This window comes from Giraffa tippelskirchi, chromosome 5 (genome assembly GCF_054371585.1).
Source record: "Giraffa tippelskirchi isolate mGirTip1 chromosome 5, T2T-mGirTip1v1.2.pri, whole genome shotgun sequence".
In the NCBI taxonomy this organism is placed as follows: Eukaryota; Metazoa; Chordata; class Mammalia; order Artiodactyla; family Giraffidae; genus Giraffa; species Giraffa tippelskirchi.
Genome location: NC_137279.1, coordinates 14,214,923 through 14,235,932, shown reverse-complemented (window position 1 = coordinate 14,235,932; position 21,010 = coordinate 14,214,923). Strand labels below are relative to the sequence as shown.

The window sequence follows — 21,010 nt, the reverse complement described above, 5'->3', positions numbered from 1 at the left end:
CAAAAAGTATACCCCGAGGCAGCCAGGCATCGAACCTAGAATCTTCTGATCCGTAGTTAGATGCGTTATCCATTGTGCCACTGGCCCTGTACAAGTTAGGCTTGCACTGGAGTGCAGATCACGCCTGACATACCTAACGACAGGCTCCACGACACTAGTGCTGCATTTCCGCGGCTGCACCGGACACTGCGTGGTTCGGGTCTCATACTTTTACAAACTAATTTGAATTTTTGTCTGTACACTCATATACATTTTTATATATTTGTAATCACCATGTGCATCCTATTTTTTCTTTCACAAAGGATACCTTTTAAATTAATAGTAGCTATAAGAAATATCCATTTGAGGTAGGGAAAATAATTTATTCTTAAAATTAGTTTCATATTCATAACTTTCTATTAACATAGTAAAACAGTAACAGAGAGACTTGAGGGACTCTAGTAGTAGTGTTTTTAAATTTAAACTAATATACATATTATTTAAAAACATCTCACCATTTCCTTGTGAGGGAAAAATAATTATTGAAGTCTTGAATAGCATATGCATATGCTTCATATATTCATATTTGAATATATGCTACTTATTTGCTGCTTATTTGACTTTTTTGGTAATAAAATTTCCTTTGTCATGATATTCTAAATGGCCTTTGGAGGCAGTTACAGAATATTCTAGTTTATAGTTTTTTAAGGGAAATATGCTTTTGATTTGCTCATTGTATTACTGACATTTTAAATTTTTACTTCATATTCATAGAGATAATCCCCTTAATATTTTGAATTTTGCCATAAAGAAATTACAGTTTGCAGGTGTCAAAATAGTAATTATAATGAAATAATATAAATGAAAATAATCAAAACTAATATTAGAAGGTGAAGGTATATAGGTAGTTAAGTCAGAGATTCTAGTCTTTTCAAGACAATTTATTGATGTGAGTTATGTTTATGATTTTTGGAAGTAAACACATTTTGATCCATAGTTCTTGGTTTTCTATTATAAATATTAACAGATGTAAAGAATTATTTTAATTTTTAATTTTTTAAATAATGAAAGGTTAAAATATATACATTTCTCAAATTTCTTTTTTTCTTTCAAATTTCTATTTTAGTAAAAACATTTCATTGCCTTTTGTCAAGAAGCATTTACTAATGTAATAGGTATTGCATCTAAAACAGCTATACTAAATATTTCTAAATACTTTTACTAATGTAATAGGTATTGCATCTAAAACAGCTATACTAAATATTTCTAAATACTCTTTATTTATTTATTTTTGGCCATGCCACGTGGCTTGCAGGAGTTCCCTGACCAGGGATCGAACCAGGGCCAGGGCAAGTGAAAGCCTGGATCCTAACTAGTAGCCCACCAGGGAACTCCCCAAAATCTTGTTTTAAAAATATTCATTTGTTCTCTAGATTCAAATACTAATTATATACATTAAATGTTTATTATTTATGGCCAAATACTAATTGTATATGTAAAATATTTACTATTAATGTCCTAAATAAAGCTTGTAACTATTTGTTTTGAAGAAACAACACCTTTGGAGGAGAGCTGTGAGGAAGAATCTACAAACTCTGGACTGCCCGTTCTACTTGAAAGCATTGTATCTGATCTCGAAAGATCTCTTGGAACAGCTTTATCTTCAATATTAGAAACAGAAATGAAATTTGCTTTTGGAAACCTTTGGATGGAGGTGATTATTTGAACACTTAGTTAAAGATTTCTTTTTTATTGCTAAAGATTTGTTGCCTTATTTTAAGAAGTACTATTTGTATAAAATATATAAGCTTGATTGTAATAATTGATATCACATTAATATTTTTCTTGAAGTTTTTGGAATAACTTTAAAAACTAACTGATGGACATTTCCTAAAGATTAGGACTATTTTTTATCATTCATTTTTTCAGTGAACAAATATTTATTGTGTGTCTACCATTTGTCAGACACATTTCCTCCATGGAGCTTAACTTGAAAAAAAATGTCTCATTTTTAGTTTATTTGAGTCAAAATGTCTAGTATAAGGAATATGTACTTAGCAACATGTACTCAGAAAAAGAAGTGTATATTGTGCCTTATGTGATGTAAGTTTGAGAATCAGAGTGTAAATTTGGTATTAGTAAAATACTTTGAATTTTCTTTAGATTCACATCTTTTCTGTAATAAGTAAACATCACATTTGGGAATAGTGACCTTCTTAGTTTAATGTTTGTTTGCTATTCACATTTATCATTAGGAGGAAGTTTATTCCCTATCAATTGTATCTATCCCAGATATTCAGTGAGATTCTAATATTTGTCAGTGTGGCTTGACTATATCATCAAGTGTTAAACCAAGATGTTGAAGAACGATCAGATCCTTCTAGGAAGGTTGACGTAAATTAGATTTCATAATAGAGTCTAATAAAGTGATTGCATATGAATGATTGAAGAAAGGATGTACTGACATCTTGTAGTACTTAATGATGAGTTTTCTTTATAAACATATCTTTATAGGAGTGTAGCAAGTGTCAATTATAGTTGAAAATTTTTTTCTGTATAGATGTTTTTCTCTAGTTTTAGGAAATTAGATTGATTTTGTTGTAGAAATGACCATGTTGAAAGGAAGATGACAACTTTTGCTGAATAGAACTGTAGAGTTTCTGATTAAAACTATGCTTTCTTTTGGCACACATAGTTTCTGAAACTATAAGTATTAATACTAATGTGAATTTTATAAAAGCAGTTTTCAGTAGGATAGGTGTTTTAAGATTGTGACTGGCTTTTAATAAAACATCTTTTAGTTTAAGAAGAATTCAATTATGTTTTGCCTAGAAATCTATGTAGGAATTCCTAAATAGGTACTTTTAAATAACAGAATAATAAATACATCAATAATGCTATTTTTCTCTAGATGCTGTACTTGAAACCTCCATGGACTCTAATACATTTATTACAGTGCTTTAGAAAACATTGGTTGGCTGTATTTGGATTAGTTATGGAAAAGAACTTGCTGTTAACCATTGAGAGTCTATATGAAAATCTCTGTAAAGGTTTGAATCTTTCATTTTGTCTTTGGAAGTGTTATATTAAAGTCAGAATAATAGATATATTCCATGGAATGTGAAGATGAATTAATAAAAAAGTTTTCAGTTAGTTCTTAACCATTTACATTTTTAATTTCTTAAGGAAATTTATGACAGCTAGATGAATGGATGGAGTTCACAGAGATTGTGACTGTTCATTGTATCATTTTTGATGTTCAAACAGTTTATCAAGATTTGTACTTAAAATACATGGTTAAGGATAGGAATCCTTTGGCTTTGGTGCATAATGAATTTTAGAACCACAAGAGACTAGAATCAACCACTTAGTTGGTAGTTCTTAAACTGTATCACGCAGAACCTTCTTGAAGTGCTTCTGGAGTTGCCAGAGATTAGGGGTGGAAAGGTTGATGGGGAGCCTGATAATAGTGGGCCTTTGGCCTTCAACCCCAACTTTAGCCATTCAGCTTTCTTTTATTTATTTATGTAGAGAGATTCTGTGTGTGGTTAAAAAAGAAAAAGTTTTTCTGCTAAGAAGCGGAAGATGTGAAAAGCACCAATCTAATGGTGGGCTACAGTTTATGGGGTCGCAAAAGAGTCAGACATGACTTAGCAACTAAATCAATATTATTAAAGTCTGTGTTTTATCATTAAGGGAACTAGCTTTGAGAGATTAAATGTTTTGTCCAGAGGGAACAACTCCATTTCTTTTGCTGTACCTTTAAAAAGGAAAGTATAAACCGTTATTAGGATGTTCAGTTAGATCTTCCTAACATAAAGTGATCATTTTATGTATTAATTATATTCTGTCTATTTTTTAAAAATAACTGAGTATAGATGGGCCTTTAAATGACCACGTGAGTACAAGAGGGTTTAAGTTAGGCTTAAAGATACAAGAGCCAGGTAATGAAGAAGAATAAAAGAGATAGTTTTACTATAAAACATGTGCAAACAATTATTGCAGCACTTAAACACAGATTTTAGCACTAAGCTTCCTGGCAACTAAGATAAAACAAAAACATTCTATGACGGATATACCACTTCTCTTTTCCCCTGAAGTGTAAGCTCTGAAAATGTTTTATATCTTTATAAATTTCCCCAGGGAACTTAAAGTTCCTAATCAATACTTTATGGCATATATGTAGTAGGTGTTGCATGAATATTTATTTTTTAAAGTTACTGATTTTTAAAATAAAGATACACTTTCCAGGCATTGACTTTAACTAGAAAATATTTATTAGGGATATTATTATTAAGGAATGACATATTGGACATGTTTTCAAAGCATTTTAAAAGATATATAGAAACAGTGTTCATATGTTTTACTAGGGACATAATTTCATTGCTTCTGTCAAAAGAGGAAGTCCATAAACCATGTGTGATCTTAAATAAGATTTGGTTTCAAAACTGGGATATCTAGTTGCCATCTTCCATTTGTCTGTTTTCCAGGGCTGGGCAGTTTTTTTGTGTTTATATGGAGCTTATAAGTCAGTAGTTCTATTTTTCTCTAATAATGAGAAGTGAAGAGATATGACCACTCCTTTTGTTAAAAACTCATCTGGAGGATTATTGTGTAATCATAATTTATTGATCTTTGATCTAGAAGAATCCAATGCCTAATGTTTACTGACTTGTGAATGATATGTAATAGAATTATAAAAATGCCTTCTGCTCTAATCTAAAATAATTTTGAATTAGAAAAAAATTACAGGTAATTTTGTTTATAATCTGTTAATAGTATCCACAGCTGTTGAATTTTACGTGTGCTTAACTTACTGTACCTACCAAGCATGTCGCTTTAGATCAATTCATAGGAAATTATGTAGAAAATGAGTAGTAGCTTTTTCTGACTTCATTGTCCATATTAATTTTAACCTAAATAATTATTGACCTTATATAAACATTAAATTATTTCAGCCTTGTAGATTTCTTTTATGCTTTGTCTGGGTACTGAATTGATCACTGACATTATACTTTTGCCTTGATCTTTAGTAAAGAATTCTTTTAAGATGAAATAAAATGATTAATTCAAGGAGTTCAGCCCTATCAAACATAGACTACACTGGAGAAGCACCATTAAAAGAAGTTGTGCCCAGCTGCTTGCTCTGAGGAGATTTACCTCCTTTCTGTCCTCTGTAGCATCTCTTATCTCTAATTTTCCCACAGGAATTTGAACTAGTCATTGATTTTAAAAATAACTGAAAGTGTTTCGTAAGGAGATGCACTGTTTGCTTGATAAAAGGGTAGCCAGAAGCTTGGCTGTAACCATCACATTAGATCAGAATTTCAGAATATTGAGTAATTAATTATGAAAATCCACTTTTTATTTTCATTTAACCTTTCAGTATTTCACAAGCAAATATTTGTTATGTAAGTTATACAGAAAAACTATTTTTTTTAACTCATAGTGCCAGTGTTTCAGAATAATTTCTACAGCTATGAACCTAAAAGAAAACAAAGCAAACACATTGCACTATGGTTATTGTAAATACCTTTGAAAACTATTATGCAGTATTCTATCTTAATAATAAAGATAATTTTTTCTATTCTGAATTTTGGTAACATTAGAAAATTGTTTAACTTCATTGTTCATAACTTTGAATCTTTGAAATTATTGTCACCACTTCTCCTAATTGGTTTGAGAATTTAATGTAAGCAAGTTTAGTTACTTGAGACAAAAATGTTACATCTTTAAATTATTACCTGTAGATTAACTCACTTTGCTAATTTCAGTGGGAAAAATTAAAGCATCTGTCTACAATGCAGGAGACCGGGGTTCGATCACTGGGTGGGGAAATCTCCTGGAGAAGGAAATGGCAACCCACTCCAGTATTCTTGCCTGGAAAACCCCATGGACTGAGGAGCCTGGTAGGCTATAGTCCATGAAGTTGCGAAGAGTCGGACACGACTGAGCGACTTCACTTCACTTTCACTGTTAACCCAAGTTGTTTATTTTTCGCTGAAATTATATTATGTCCAGAGAGAACACATTTTCAATAAATCTGGTGTTATATTTCATGAGATGGAATTTGAAGATAAATCACTACATGATAACTGAGTTGATTATGAAAGGTACTGCATATAATTTAAGTGCTTACCACCAAAATGTGACATTCTGATGTCTCAAGAGTAGTCTGTATACAAACAACCTCAGTTTTGAAAATCTGTAGTTTAACTCAGATTTGTTTGGTGATTATGTCTTCTGAAGAGTATAACATTCTTTCATTTTACTTTTAATTTTTAAGAATTGAAGTATAATTGGAATATAGTTGATTTATAATATCATGTTAGTTTCTGGTATACAGCATAATGATTCAGATACATTTATATGCATATTCTTTACATTGTGGTTTATTGAAAGGTATTGAATATAGTTTCCTATGCTATACAGTAGGACCTTGTTATTTGTCTGTTTTGTATATAGTAACTTGTGCATTTCACTTTTACTTTGAGGTTGACCTTTTTGAGGGAAATTTTGGAATCTGAATATAGTCTCAGTACCCACCGGGAATTGGTTCCAGGACCCCTGAGGATAGCAGAATTCTCCATGCTCAAGTCCCTTGTATAAAATGGCATAGTATTTGTGTATAACTTACACATATTCTCCTATATACTTGAATCATCTCTAGATTACTTGTAAATACCTAATACAATGTAAATGCTGTGTAAATAGGTACCCAGTGCACAGCAAATTCAGGTTTTCCTTTTTGGAACATTATAGAACTTTTTTCCCCCAAATACTTTTGATCTATAATTGATAGAAACTGTACATGTGAAAACTTATGGATATGGAAGGCCAGCTTCACAGAATGCCAGAATCAACTCCAAGAACTTTGTCTAAAACTAAGTCTCATTATGGCTTTTTACATCAGAGAGATAAATTACGAGCCTGTAGATGTAAATGTGTACTCTCCTTAAATTTCTTAATTATTATTAGATTGATTTTCCAAAAGCATTTTTGTGTTGTATACTCATTCTTACATATTTTTTCCTTTTTAATTTTCTGTTACCAGCTAACAAAGCAGTGGATTTTACAACAGTGAAATTCCTGCTTCAGGATTCTAAAAGTTTGCTACATGCTTTCAGTACAAGGTCAAATTATGATGGTATTCTTCCACAGGCCTTTGCTCAAGTAAACAAACTACTCCAAACATTTGCAGAGGTAAGATACCTTTAGAATGACGTTTAGAGTAATCATATATGTTATAAGAATGTATTTATCAGACAACAGTAGGTAAGACATTTAACTTACTCTAACATGCTACAAGCATTAAGTAAATATTAAGTGAATTGAATGGAGACTGAACCATCCTTATTACAAGTTATAAAACACTCATACTCCTACAGAAGCAGTGTCACAGCAATTGTTGGGATTTCACATTGTTTCATTTATGAATAGAAGAGAACTATGCATTGTTGCTTGACTACTCATTTTTCAGTGCTCCTGACCAGTGAGTGGATCACAGCATGCATCAAAATACTTCAGAAATTTTTTTAAGCATGCAGATGCCATGCCCCTTACTGAGTAAAATTTCTGTCAGTGGTGCCCAGAAGTGTTTTTGTTCTTGATTCATGTTTTATGTTGAAATAATTTCAAACTTACAAAAAAATTACAAGAGTAACATAAAGAATTTTCATATGTGTCCTTTACCCCCATTTCCCAATGTTAACCTTTTATCACATTTGCTTCTATTATTTTCTGTCTTCTACCTACCAGTCTACTTACCTATCCAGAATATTTTTTCTGAACTAGTTAAGAGTATGTTGCAGATATTATCCCCTTCTACCCCTGAATATTTCCATATATATATTTCCTAATGAGTAAGGATATCTTATATAACTAGTATAAGTAATCAGGAAATTAATATTGACATAATCCAATTATCTAACCTGCACACCGTATTCAAACTTTGCCAGTTGACCTATCAATTTTTTAACAGGTCTCTTCATGTGATTCTTATGCAGTCTGCCTAGCACTGATGCCTTTTTGTCCCTTTAGAATAACTATGTGAGTTTTGTCCCTAGTAATACTGTATTTTTAGAGTCTTCTAATTTCAAATCTAGAAAATTCAGGTCACTTTATATGCCTGAAACAGTTCAAAAAACTCAGCATCACAATTACATCGTTAGATATCAATGATACTTTCATCTAATGTGTGTGTGTGTGTGTGTGTGTGTGTGTGTGTGTGTGTGTGTGAGATATCTTTTTTTCCTTTGAGCTATTGAATTGGCCAGGTTTTCCTCTGTGGTTTTTTTCTGGTAACATAGGCCCCAGTACCTATGAAGTAATGAAAGGATTAGATGATACTAAACTTAGTCATAGTTACTGAGGAAAGAATTTAACTTTCTTAAGACTAAAAGAAGCATCTTTTTGATAAACTAACAGGAAATATATGTTATTTCTTGAGGAAAGAATTGATTAAGGGGTGAATAATCTTTTGGTTTAAGATGACCAAAACATAGGTACTTATTTTTTTAAATGGCAAGTGTGACTTTTAGAATCTTTAGTAGGGAAGAATGGGCCTGGGAATTTAGGAGTTGCAGCTTGAGTATTATAACTGAATTGTGTAGGGAAGAACACATTATCCTTTCCCTCACAGAACTGAGCCTTAAAACCCCATCTTTAGTGAAACAACCATGGTGAACAAGATGGAAAGTTTAGGATACTCACAGTCTTAGCAGCCTTTGAATTAAAATTGTTGAGAGTAAAAAACTTAGGAATGATTGAGATAAAAATAATATCAGGATTCTTTTACCAGTTGGAAACCTAGCGATGGGAGTTTTCTTCCATGAAAAGTTTGATATTAAAATGTAGTGTTGTTTGTGGCATAATGGTATGCCTGTTATATATTGCCTACTTGTAAACATGTTGGCTTGTTATTTAGTAAGTTATTTATTCTTGGATCCTTATTTTCTAGTTGTCACATTAGCAAGAGATTCAAGAAGACAAGGGACAAAAAAATCTAGTATTCTCTTTAGTGCTTTTCCCTCAACATTAAGTATTAGTCTGATTGTTTGAAACAACTTGTGTTATTTCCACAATTAGAGCTTTCAAGTATTGCTTTATTTTCGTGTTTGAAACAATTCATTGTCTAAGTCAGTGAACATTGTGATTTAGCTTGGGCTTTTAAAATGCACTTTCAATAGCAGTTATTTTGTAGAATGCATTTGATTTATGACCTGAATACTTAGTTATGTGTCACTAACTTGAACAACAAAAAGAAATAGATTACCTCCAGGAATAGAATATCTAAGTATAGTAACTGTAACAAAAAACAAAAAAAAAACCCTTATCTTAATTTACCAAGTGTAGAAAATCAGGAAAAGAGGAATATTCATTATTCATTTGATTCTGAGAAACCAAAATGGAAAGTTAAGTAATGTCATTTTCCAGATTTTTATATAAATGGGATAGAGGAAAGGATGTATATTTTTTCTCTTATGAACCTTTTAACATCATAAAAAAAGACTTGCTCTTCCAGAATGATAGGATATTTAAAATAAGTCTTTTTAATAAACTTCAGACTTATGTGCCTCAGACTTCTCATCCTGACTAGCTGTGTTTTTAATTTCTGGTTGTTTAACCTCTCAGAGCCTTAATCCCTTCTTTTATAAGAAAGAGTATAATAATCTCTGCTTTAGAACTGTCATGAGAATTAAATTAATATTTGTAGAGCCTAGCACATAGTAAGTGCTATGTAAGTGTTTGATAAAGCAGTCTATTTGCATGTTGCATACACTTCTGTTTGAGAGCTGAGAAAAAGCATTATGTGATGATTAAACATTTATCTCAAAACAAAATTCATATTTCCATTCATATGTATTTATTAAGTTCATAATTAATGTAAATAGGCAGTTTTCTTCCTTTCTGAAAAGAAATAAAAGGGTAATATTACCTTTATGAGTTGGAGAGAGAATATAACCACATTCATCGACTACTAAAGGTTAGATTCTGTTCATGCCTCTTACCAGCTGTGTGACCCCGTATAACTTATTTATCCTTTCTTTGCTTCAGTTATAAAACGTAGATAATCATAGTATCTCCTTCATAGAGTAATTGTAATGATTAAATGCGCTAAATAGATATAAAGTTCTTATAAAATTCCTATACATAATAAATGCTCAGTAACTATCAATTGTTGTTACTCACAGTTTTGGAAATTTCCTTTTTTTAAAATTTGATAAACATGAAACTAGTAATCCATGAAGCTAATGTTTGAAATCATACTTTTATCAACAAAGGAAACCTAGAGAAATGGAGTGATTTTATTTAAGTTCACAAAGATGTTATAGACGAGCCAAGTCAAAAAACTCAATAAACTCATAGTTAAAAACTTTTCCATTCTATCATATATATTTTTCACCTAAGTTAATATTTTCCCCCAGGGAGGTTTTTTTAAGAAAATATCACTTGAATCAATAGTATTGCTTTTTCACACTGTTCAGAAATATGCTCAGATCTATTCTTAAATACTTTTATTGGTCATGCTATTTACTGCACTGTCTCCTTCCATCAACTACCAAACTTCTTAAAAGAGCAATCTATAACCATTGTTCCCATGTCTTTGCTACTTATTTCTTAATCCCTTACAAGTAGAATTCTACTTCTATACTCTGTAATAAATAAATTGGAAATACTGTTTCATATAAATGGAAAAGAAAAAATTCTATTCTGGTAATATTCTGTACATAATCAAGGACAAAGAATAAATAGCACTTCCCAGAAAGGCAGAACATTTGTAATCTACAATTGGCATTCTTTCTCTCTCACTAGTGAAGGACTAGCTGCATATTATGTAATTCTTATTTCCCCAGGTCAAGACAAAACTTAAGCAAAATCCTTCAAAAAATACACCGGGTAAAAGCAAGGAAGATAATTCTCTGATGAAATCTGATAACCAAGAAATCACCGTTTTCTCCAGTTCTTATCCTCCCCAACCCAACAGACATCAAGAAATCTGGTCTATCCTAGAGAATGTTTGGATTACACTGTATCAAAACAGGTACTAAATTAACAAGAATTTTTGAGTTTCAGGGTTTTCCATTATTGCTAGTGTTCATTATATAGTGTTTGGGTTGTGAAATTTTTTTTTTTTAACCACAAAGTGTCTTAGTTTTCTTTTTAAATTTTTTTTGTGTATTTATTCACTTTTGGCTGTGCTGGGTCTTTGTTGCTACTAGGGCTTTTCTGTAGTTAAAACGAGCAGGGCTTACTCTAGTTGCAATGGACAGGCTTCTCGTTGCTTCTTTTTTTGCAGAGCACAGGATGTGGGGTGCATGGGCTTCTGTAGTGTGGCTCCCAGGCTCTGGAGCACAGGCTCAGTAGTTGTCGAACACGGGCTCAGTTGCTCCGCTGCATGTGGGATTCTCCTGGATTAAGGATCGATGGAACCTGTGTATCCTGCATCAGGAAGTGGGTTCTTTACTACTGAGTCACCAGGGAAGCCCTGGTTTGTGACTTTAACAATATAGTTTGTACTAGATTATCTTATGAGGGCCTTTTGTCAAATTATACGTTAGAGGTAGTGCTGCTTAAATGGGGGCTTAGAATTATCTGGTGAGGGTAAAAAATATATGTAGTTAGGTTCTCTTGTTACAAATTCTAATTCAGTAGCACAGGGCTTCCATGGTGGCTCAGCTGGTAAAGAATCCACCTGCAGTGTGAGAGACCTGGGTTCAGTCCCTGGGTTGGAAAGATCCCCTGGAGAAGGAACAGTTACCCACTCCAGTATTCTGGCCTGGAGAATTCCATGTACAGAGGAGCCTGGCAGGCTGTAGTCCATGGGTCACAAAGAGTCAGACAAGACTAAGCAACTTTCACTTCACTTCAGGACTGAAGATGAACTAGTGCTTCTGTCTAGGTGATTCAGATGTGAAACTGATGAGAATCATTGCCAAATACGTCAGATCATTTGCCAACATGTCAAAACCAATGAATAGTCACCAGGAGTGGCTAAAGAAATTAGCAGGATCCAAAGGCTTCTAAGAAATAAGATGCAAAATAATGTAAAGAAAACATTGGTCTGGATTAGGAAAAATTCATGTAAAATTTTTTTTAAAGATAAATCCTTAAATGGAGTAATACTTTTGTTACTTTCATACACATGAAGTATTCTGGTCTTAGTAAAATGAAAAGATAGAGACCATTTGTGAGTAGGTCTTTAAATAGGTTGCTGGAGTAACTTAAAAAATAATTGAAAAAAACTGATTTTAAAGTAGGCCAACACTCCCTTCCATAATTTTCCTCAAGCCCATAGTCTTTATATAACTAATATGTCGATCATACTGTATGCCTTGTAATATGATTTTGGTTTGAGGGCCCATTTTGTTATTTTGGATTAAGAGCCTCTATCCATTATAGTTGTTTACAAGAGCAGTAAAGTGATCTTAGCACTCCATTTAAACATCTTTTCTCATCCAATTATAGATTTAGGACTGATTTTTAGTCCTTGACTATAATTAAAAATTTTTTCAAACAAATTATAGGCTTTTATAATAAAGAAATAACTATATATCTGACATGTGAGGTAAAGAAAACAATATTTAAAATTTTGTAATCTCATATAAAGCAAAGAGTTTGTTTGTCCAGTCTTAATATATTTTTATTGTTGTGGCTTATCATATATTCTTGTTAGCAGAATGTTGTATATACTAGACAGAGATAATCACTTTGAAACTGAAATAGTTTAAAACAATATTTCAGTTCAGTTCAGTTGAGTCATTCAGTCATGTCTGACTCTTTTCGACCCCATGGACTACAGCACACGAGGCTTCCCTGTCCATCACCAACTCCCAAAGCCTGCTCAGACTTAGGTCTGTTGAGTCGGTGATGCCATCTAACCATCTCATCCTCTCGTCCGCTTCTCCTCCTGCCTTCAGTCTTTCCCAGCATCAGGGTCATTTCCAATGAGTTAGTTCTTCGCATCAGATGGCCAAAATGGTGGAGTTTCAGCTTCAGCATCAGTTTTTCCAATGAATATTCAAGACTCATTTCCTTCAGTATTAACTGGTTGGATCTCCTGGGAGTCCAAGGGACTCTCAAGAGTCTTCTCCAACACCACAATTCAAAAACATCAATTCTTTGGTGCTCAGCTTTTTTTATGGTCCAACTCGCACATCCATACAGAACTATTTAAAAAACCATAGCATTAACTAGATGGACCTTTGAGGGCAAAGTAATGTCTCTGCTTTTTAATATGCTGTCTAGGTTGGTCATAGCCTTTCTTCCAAGGAGGAGAGGTCTTTTAATTTCATGGCTGCAGTCACCATCTGCAGTGATTTTGGAGCCCAAGAAAATAAAAGTCTGTCACTGTTTCCATTGTTTCCCCATCTATTTGCCATGAAGTGATGGGACCAGATGCCATGATCTTAGTTTTCTGAATGTTGAGTTTTAAGCCAACTTTTTCACTCTCCTCTTTCACTTTCAAGAGGCTCTTTAGTTCTTCTTCACTTTCTGCCATAAGGGTGGTATCATCTGCGTATCTGAGGTTATTGATATCTCTCCCGGCAATCTTGATTCCAGCTTCATTCAGCCCAGCATTTCGCTTGACATACTCTGCATATAGGTTAAATTAGCAGGGTGACAATATGCAACCTTGATGTACACCTTTCCTGATTTGGAACCAGTCTGTTGTTCCATGTCCAGTTCTAACTGTTGCTTCTTGACCTGCATACAGATTTCTCAGGAGGCAGATCAGGTGGTCTGGTATTCATCTCTTTAAGAATTTTCCAGTTTGTTGTGATCTACATAGTCAAAGGCTTTGGCATAGTCAATAAAGCAGAAGTAGAAGTTTTTGTGGAACTTCCTTGCTTTTTCGATGATCTAGCGGATGTTAGCAATTTAATCTCTGGTTCCTCTGCCTTTTCTAAATCCAGCTTGAACATCTGGAAGTTCACAGTTCACATACTGTTGAAGCCTGGCTTGGAGAAATTTTGACCATTACTTTTCTTGCTTGTGAGAAGAGTGCAATTGTGCAGCAGTTTGAACATTCTTTGGCATTGTCTTTCTTTGGGATTGGAATGAAAACTGACCTTTCCCAGTCCCGTGGCCACTGCTGAATTTCCCAAATTTGCTGGCGTATTGAGTGTGCACTTTCACAGCATCATCTTTTAGGATTTGAAATAGCTCAGATGGAATTCCATCACCTCCACTAGCTTTGTTCATAGTGATGCTTCCTAAGGCCCACTTGACTTGCGCTCCAGGATATCTGGCTCTAGGTGAGTGATCACACCATCATGGTTATGTGTGTCATCAAGATCTTTTCTGTATAGTTCCGTGTATTCTTGCCACCTCTTCTTAATATCTTCTGCTTCTGTTAGGTTCATACCATTTCTGTCCTTTATTGTGCCCATCTTTGCATGAAATGCTCCCTTGGAATCACTAATTTTCTTGAAGAGATCTCCAGTCTTTTCCATTCTATAGTTTTCCTCTATTTCTCTTGCATTGATCACTGAGGAAGGCTTTCTTTTCTCTCCATGCTATTATTTGGAACTCTGTATTCAAATGGATATATCTTTCTTTTTCTCCTTTGCCTTTCACTAAGCGAAAGAATATTAAAGCAAAAACAATATTTAAGATATTTTCATCTTTCTTTCATTTAGAAAACATTTGAATACTTTATGTACTTTAGAACTGACCTATAATATACATAGATTTGTGTTGGATGTTACAGAGCTCTTGTTAATTTCTAGATAATACACTTTATATTATAGTCCTTCAGTAAATGAAAAATGCTTATAATTACTTTATCATTGTATAGTTTTTAAAGCCTACTTCACTGTTTCCTGTGCCTGATTGTGTACCAGAGTCACTGTAGAACTTCTCAACATATTCATGTTTGAGCCTTTCACATAGAGATGTTTATTTGAAAATGTGGTAGACTCCATGCACTATTTTTCATATAAAAGTACTCTGAGTACTTACGGTGGTGGCATTTAGTCGCTAAGTTGTGTCTGACTCTTTGCAACCCTTTGCACTGTAGCCTGCCAGACTCTTCTGTCTGTGGGATTTCCCAGGCACAAATATTGGAGTGGGTTGCCATTTCCTCCTCCTCATCCTGACCCAGGGATCAAACCCTTGTCTCCTGCTTGGCAGGCAGATTCTTTACCACTGAGCCACCTGGGAAGCCCTAGAGCACTTGTGCACCACCTTAAGAGGCTGGGATTAGCAGCTGTAAGCTTTGATATAAGGAAAGGATAAACAACATGGTCCTGCTATATCGCACAGTAAACTATTATTTAGTATCTTATGATAAACCATAATGGAAAAGAATATTAAAAAAAGAGTGTACATGTATATGTATAACTGGATCACTTTGCTGTACAGCAGAAATGAACACAACATTCTAAATTAACTATACTTCAATAAAAATGTTGAAAAATAAAATGACGGAAATTTATTCAGTCACAGTCTGAAGACTAGAAAGTCTGAAATCCAGGTGTCTGCAGAGTTGGCTCTTTTAGGAGGTTCTGAGGGAGAATCTATTCCATGACTGTCTCCAGCTTCTAGTAGCTGCCAGCAGTTTTTGTAGATATATCACTCCAGTCCAGTCTCTGCCTTTGTCTTCACATAGGGTAGTGTCTACCCTAATCCAGTATGACCTCATTATAACTTAACTTACATTTGCAAAAATCCTATTTTAAATAAGGTCACATTCTGAGGTTGTGGGTGAACATGAATTTTGGGGGGGCAGTGTGCAACTTATACAGCATATGTTTTGATTTTTTATATGGTTGTTTTTATGTTATGTGAGTACATTTTGTTTAATTTTTCTGTTTCGTAGATGGCATAAGCATCTTCTTAATAGTTATTTGGTATTTCATCAGGTAGCTAATTTACTACTTAACACTTTTTAAAAATATTGTTGTACATTGAGGTGGTTATTAATTGTGCCTGTTTCTAAAATTGAAATTATGAGAGCAAAGTGTATGAACATTTATAACATTCAATTTCAGCAAACTCTAAATCTGATGTGTGAGTTTTTTTCTTCATCCTTGTATATGGAAGTATGGTCAGTACTTACATACTGACTTGAATATGGATTGATAGCATTATTTCCCTTCTATCTCTTATGGTCTCTTAGAGTGAAACATTATTCACACAGTTTTTACAGTATTACTTTCTATTAGACTTATATAGTTGTTGACCCCTATTCTTTGCATGAATGTTAGTCTGAACATTTCTTTTATTTCTTATTTAAACAGATCAGCATTATGAGTGATAAGTTATAAACATTATTTTATACGTTAGAAGTCAAAATACTTGAATTACAGTAAATATGTGTGTGTACCTATGAGCATTTTTTTCTTTCTGTTTTAGCATGGATGTGTTTCAAAGGCTGGATTCAAATTCAACTCTGACGTCTTCAAAAATAGCATCATTTGAAGAAGCATTTGTATATCTTCAAAAGTTAATGGCAGCTGTTAAAGATATTCTGGAAGGAATTCAGAGGTAAATACTACTTAATTTTAAGATTTCATTTATTTCTTACTCTACTCTTTCTTTTAGGTTTATCAGCTTTTTCAGAGTTGCTGGGAGTCTTCCAGGAAGTTTCATAAACTAGTAGCTTTTAGATTGAACTCTTTTTCCTCTGTTGCAAAGAATGCCTACTTCAGTTGATCATCTGGACCACAAAAATGTATCTACTTTTTTCCTTTCTAGAAAAAAATTGGCTAGATTGTAGGCTTCCTAAGGAACTTTTCTTTACTGCATAACTGTAGCTCCAAGAACAGTGCCTGACACATAATGTTCAGTTCAGTTCAGTTTCTCAGTCATGTCTGACTCTTTGCAACCCCATGGACTGCAGCTCACCAGGCTTTCTTATCCATCACCAACTCCCCGAGCTTGCTCAAACTCATGTCCATCGAGTTGGTGATGGCATCCAACCATCTCATCCTCTGTCATCCCCTTCTCCTCCTGCCTTCGATCTTTCCCAGGATGAGGATCTTTTCTAATGAGTCAGTTCTTTGCATCAGGTGGCCAAAGTATTGAAGTTTCAGCTTCAGCATCAGTCCTTCCAATGAATATTCAGGACTGATTTTCTTTAGGATTGACTGGTTGGATCTCCTTGCAGTTCAAGGGACTCTCAAGAGTCTTCTCCAGTACATAATGGGCACTCAGTAATTATGCGTTGAATGTGCGTGAGTGCTCAGTCGCTCAGTTGTGTTGACTCTTTGCAACCCCTTGTACTGTAGCCCACCAGGCTCCTCTGCCTGTGGAATTTTCCAGGCAAAGAATACTGGCATGGTTTGCCATTTCCTCCTCCAGAATAAAAAGTAGTTTATGTTAAGGTAATTATCACTGCCCTTTAAAAGAAAAAACGTGCTAATATTTGTTAATATGGTTGATTTCATCCAATACAGTCTCACAGTACTGCAAACTGAGAAAGTTTGAGGAGCAACTTAGTCTTTCGGTGCTTTGAGACTTAATTCATATGTGATTATTAAATATTTATGAAGTATATAGAAAACATGGTTCTGGAAAGGTATAGAATTGAAATTGACCATGCCATCTTTGTAGTGTGAAGTCAGATGTTTTCTTTTGTGGCATTAAAGGAGAATACTTGCAGTTATTTTTTTTATATGCCAAAATTGCTTGATCTGAATTAAACATACAGCTTGCTTTCAGAAGAATGCTGCTCTTTACCAATTAAAAAACAAAACCAAAAGCTGATGTGATTTTAGCAAGTCAAAGTTTTAAAAACTTGGATTTTTAAAACAATAGCAATTTTTTATTTTGCTTGGAAACTTCATGTCATTAATGCGCAAAGCATTTGTACCTCTTTTTGGATCACTTGGCTAATATAATTCTTAGAATGAAAGGTTACCAAAGCTTTTTGCTACTCTTAAGTAACTAATGACTGAAGAGGGGACAGATCCTAAGTTAAATATCATCTCTAAGTGCACATAGTTTTTTTTTTTTTTAAGGCAATATTACATAAAAGTAGCTCTATGAAGAAGAAATATTCAGTTCTGATTTTAGCTGTGTAAAAGATGTTGCACATGCTACACTGCATAAAAGCCATGCTTGACATATTGCCTTTTCTATAGAAAGTAGAGCTATTAATCTGAATTCAGTTACTCAACAAATGTTTGTTGAGCACCACCTATGCTTGGCATCATGTTAGGCTCTGGGGAATCAAAGATAAATAAGAAGCAATCTCTGACTCCAATGAGCTTGCAGAAATAGTGCTGACAGTCACATTAAAACAGATAATTACAATAGAGAGTTACTAATATTTTAATAGGAACACAGGCAGTAGAGGGAGGGAGGGTTTGGCAAAAGATGAGACCGGATGGAGGTTGGAGGCGAAATGTCTTCCGGCACGACTGAAGCGACTTAGCAGCAGCAGCAGCAGCCAGTATGCTTAACCACTTGTTGTCAGAGTGTAGGCACAGAACCAGCCTCATCATAGCCACCTGGAACTTGTTAAAAATGCAGATTCTCAAACCCTGCCCTGCCTACTGAATTGAAAACTCTGGGGGTGGGGCCTAGTGGTATTTGTCCTGATTCTGTGCACACTAAAGGTTGAGCACCAATGGGCCTAAGTGGTGCTTAGCCCTAGTGGCCAATTATAATCACCTGGGAGCTTAAAAAAGGAAAAAAAGGCCTAAACCTGTTCCATCCAAATTGCTGGGAGTGGGACCTGGGTATAAGCATTTTTGTTCACTCCCATGGTAATTCACGTGTGGAGTCATGTTTGAGAAGGTACAGCGTGTACTGCTTTCAAAAACCGTATCTAAAGAAGTAAACACTAGAATTTTAAAGCTGGTTGAGTTTTGTTACTCTTTCCTCTAAGTGTACATACCTCCAGGAATAAGGAAATATTAGTTGCTCTGCTGGTTTTCACCATGTGACCTGGAGTAAATTGTCTTTAGCCTCAGTCTCTGTCTGTAAAGAGGCATGGTAATGCCTTCCTAGAGCTTTTCATTAAGTTACTGTGCTTCAAAAATTGAGTATTGGTATAACTAATCAAGCCAATGATTCTCTGCCTTATTAATGCAGAGTTCTAGATCCTATCTCAGACTTACTGAAATCACTTCAATATCTGTAGATATTTTGTAGAGAAGAAAAGTTGTATTTTTAACAAACTTTCCAAGAGATTTATATGCAATTGGTACAGGAACACAGTTAAAGAAATTAATCCAACCTCCTGTAGTAAGTATATCAGAACTTCTTGAGCTACCAGTAGAGGACATTATGAATAAAAAGTTTACCGATTTAAGCATTCATTAATCAACAGAAACTACTGAAATTGCAAGTCTTTTTTTTTTAACTGTTCAGACAATGGACATTTGAATCAAAATGTAATAAAAGTTAATAATTATATTGTTTTGTCAAGTGTATGTGGCCTTAAAGTCTTAAAGTAAGTTCAGTGTAAACATTGAAAAATACACTCAACTTTGTAATGACTGCAAATTCATTAGCATTTTGGATGCTTGCTAAAATGAAATAGTTTATTTTTTTGAGATATATGCTCAGTGAATATATGTCAGCTCTGTTTCTTTTTATTGTGCTGTGCTAAGTCACTTCAGTCGTGTCCAACTCTTTGCAACCCTATATAGACTGTAGCCCACCAGGCTTCTCTGTCAATGGGATTCTCCAGGCAAGAATACTGAACTGGGTTGCTATTTCCTTCTCCAGGGAATCTTCCTGGCCCAGAGATTGAACCCATGTCTCTTATTAGAGCAGATCATTTATGGTATTATTTTAGGAACTGGTAATAAATAACCTGTTAATCAAGTCCTTCAGTTAAAGAAGTGAGTGAAAATGTGTTTGTTGAACTGAGTTTGTAGCTGTCTTCACTGATGTCATCTACCCTAGCTAAGCTCCTATTCTTTTGTTGTAATAGCTCATGCCTTCTTCACATGATGTATTTGAAAATCTTTTTAAACTGTAACATATTTATAAGTGTTAGTCTTTATTTTCTCTTTAAAGCTGAGATGTTTAATTTGAAATATTTAACTGTATATTTAATTTTGATAGAATTCTATGCATGATTATGATGAGTTAAGATTGAAAATATTGGTGTTAGCAGTTGTCCACACAGTTATATAGTTGGGTGCAGAATACCTAATTTGGTAAAAGTTGAAGGAATGGGAATATTGCTGATTTCTGCACTTTCCTGCACACTTTTTTCTTGGGTAGGAGAGTGAACTTAACTAACTTATTTGGTTTAGAAACTGCTTTTTTCTTATCTTTTCTTTTATATGTATATAGGGTTAATTTGAGCACTTCTGTTAATATTTTCTTATATAAACACTAGTGAACCAGTCAATATTCTTTCCATGTAGACGAAAGTGTTGTAAGATTATTTTTTAGGTCAGTACTATCTAGTCTCATTTTATGCTTTAGTCAATTTATGTCTAGATTGGTCAAATCATTCTCAAGATAACAAAAACCTTTTGCTTAGGATATAAAAATTATAAAGCTTCACTTGGAGTAGAGAGTAATATGGCAAATACTAGAACTAAGAAAACTTCTACTTCTACATTAATCAAAAAACATTACATATCCTGTGCTTAAATTGACACCTCTACAAAGTTAACTAAACCTGTCATGTAATGCAAATCTGAGGCATACTATAAATGTGTGCAGCTTCAACCTGAAAGATAATACTCAAAACAACAATGAATGTGTGTTTTTGTGTCTGTGAAATAGGTGGTGATCTGCCTAGTTCAGAAGCTGAGGAGAGGACAGGGGGAGAGTGAGGCTACGAGATTGTAATCTGCCTAGATTTTTAATCATATAATCCACCTTATTTATAAAATAAGGTTGAAATTATTAAAAAGAAAGAAAACCAACTGTAGCATTTGAATTCAAAACTATAACCAAATCATGCTTAAGTGTGTATATTCATTTTATCACTTGGTTTAATATGTGAAACTCTGTATTTCTGTGTCAATTTCATGAACTCTGGATTTCTAGCTCATGTATCCATGGATGAAGTGGTTGAAATAATGAATGTTTTCTCAGTCTCATTTGGAATCTT

At 33.9% G+C, this 21,010-nt stretch overlaps 1 protein-coding gene across 22 annotated transcripts in view; it reads left to right on the top strand.

Annotated features, from left to right (window-relative positions):
- The window catches only part of SWT1 (SWT1 RNA endoribonuclease homolog), a 109,973-nt gene that overhangs the window by 50,532 nt on the left and 38,431 nt on the right, over window positions 1-21,010 (top strand). For all 22 annotated transcript variants that reach the window (XR_014054358.1, XM_081492212.1, XM_081492207.1 and 19 more), the window contains 5 exons: window positions 1,530-1,693; window positions 2,891-3,029; window positions 7,034-7,182; window positions 10,836-11,023; window positions 16,339-16,470. Coding sequence is in view for 21 of the 22 variants with exons in the window: in XM_081492212.1 (XP_081348338.1) it covers window positions 1,530-1,693; window positions 2,891-3,029; window positions 7,034-7,182; window positions 10,836-11,023; window positions 16,339-16,470 (772 nt within the window). In the remaining variant the exon portion in view is untranslated. The remainder of the gene's footprint in view (window positions 1-1,529; window positions 1,694-2,890; window positions 3,030-7,033; window positions 7,183-10,835; window positions 11,024-16,338; window positions 16,471-21,010) is intronic.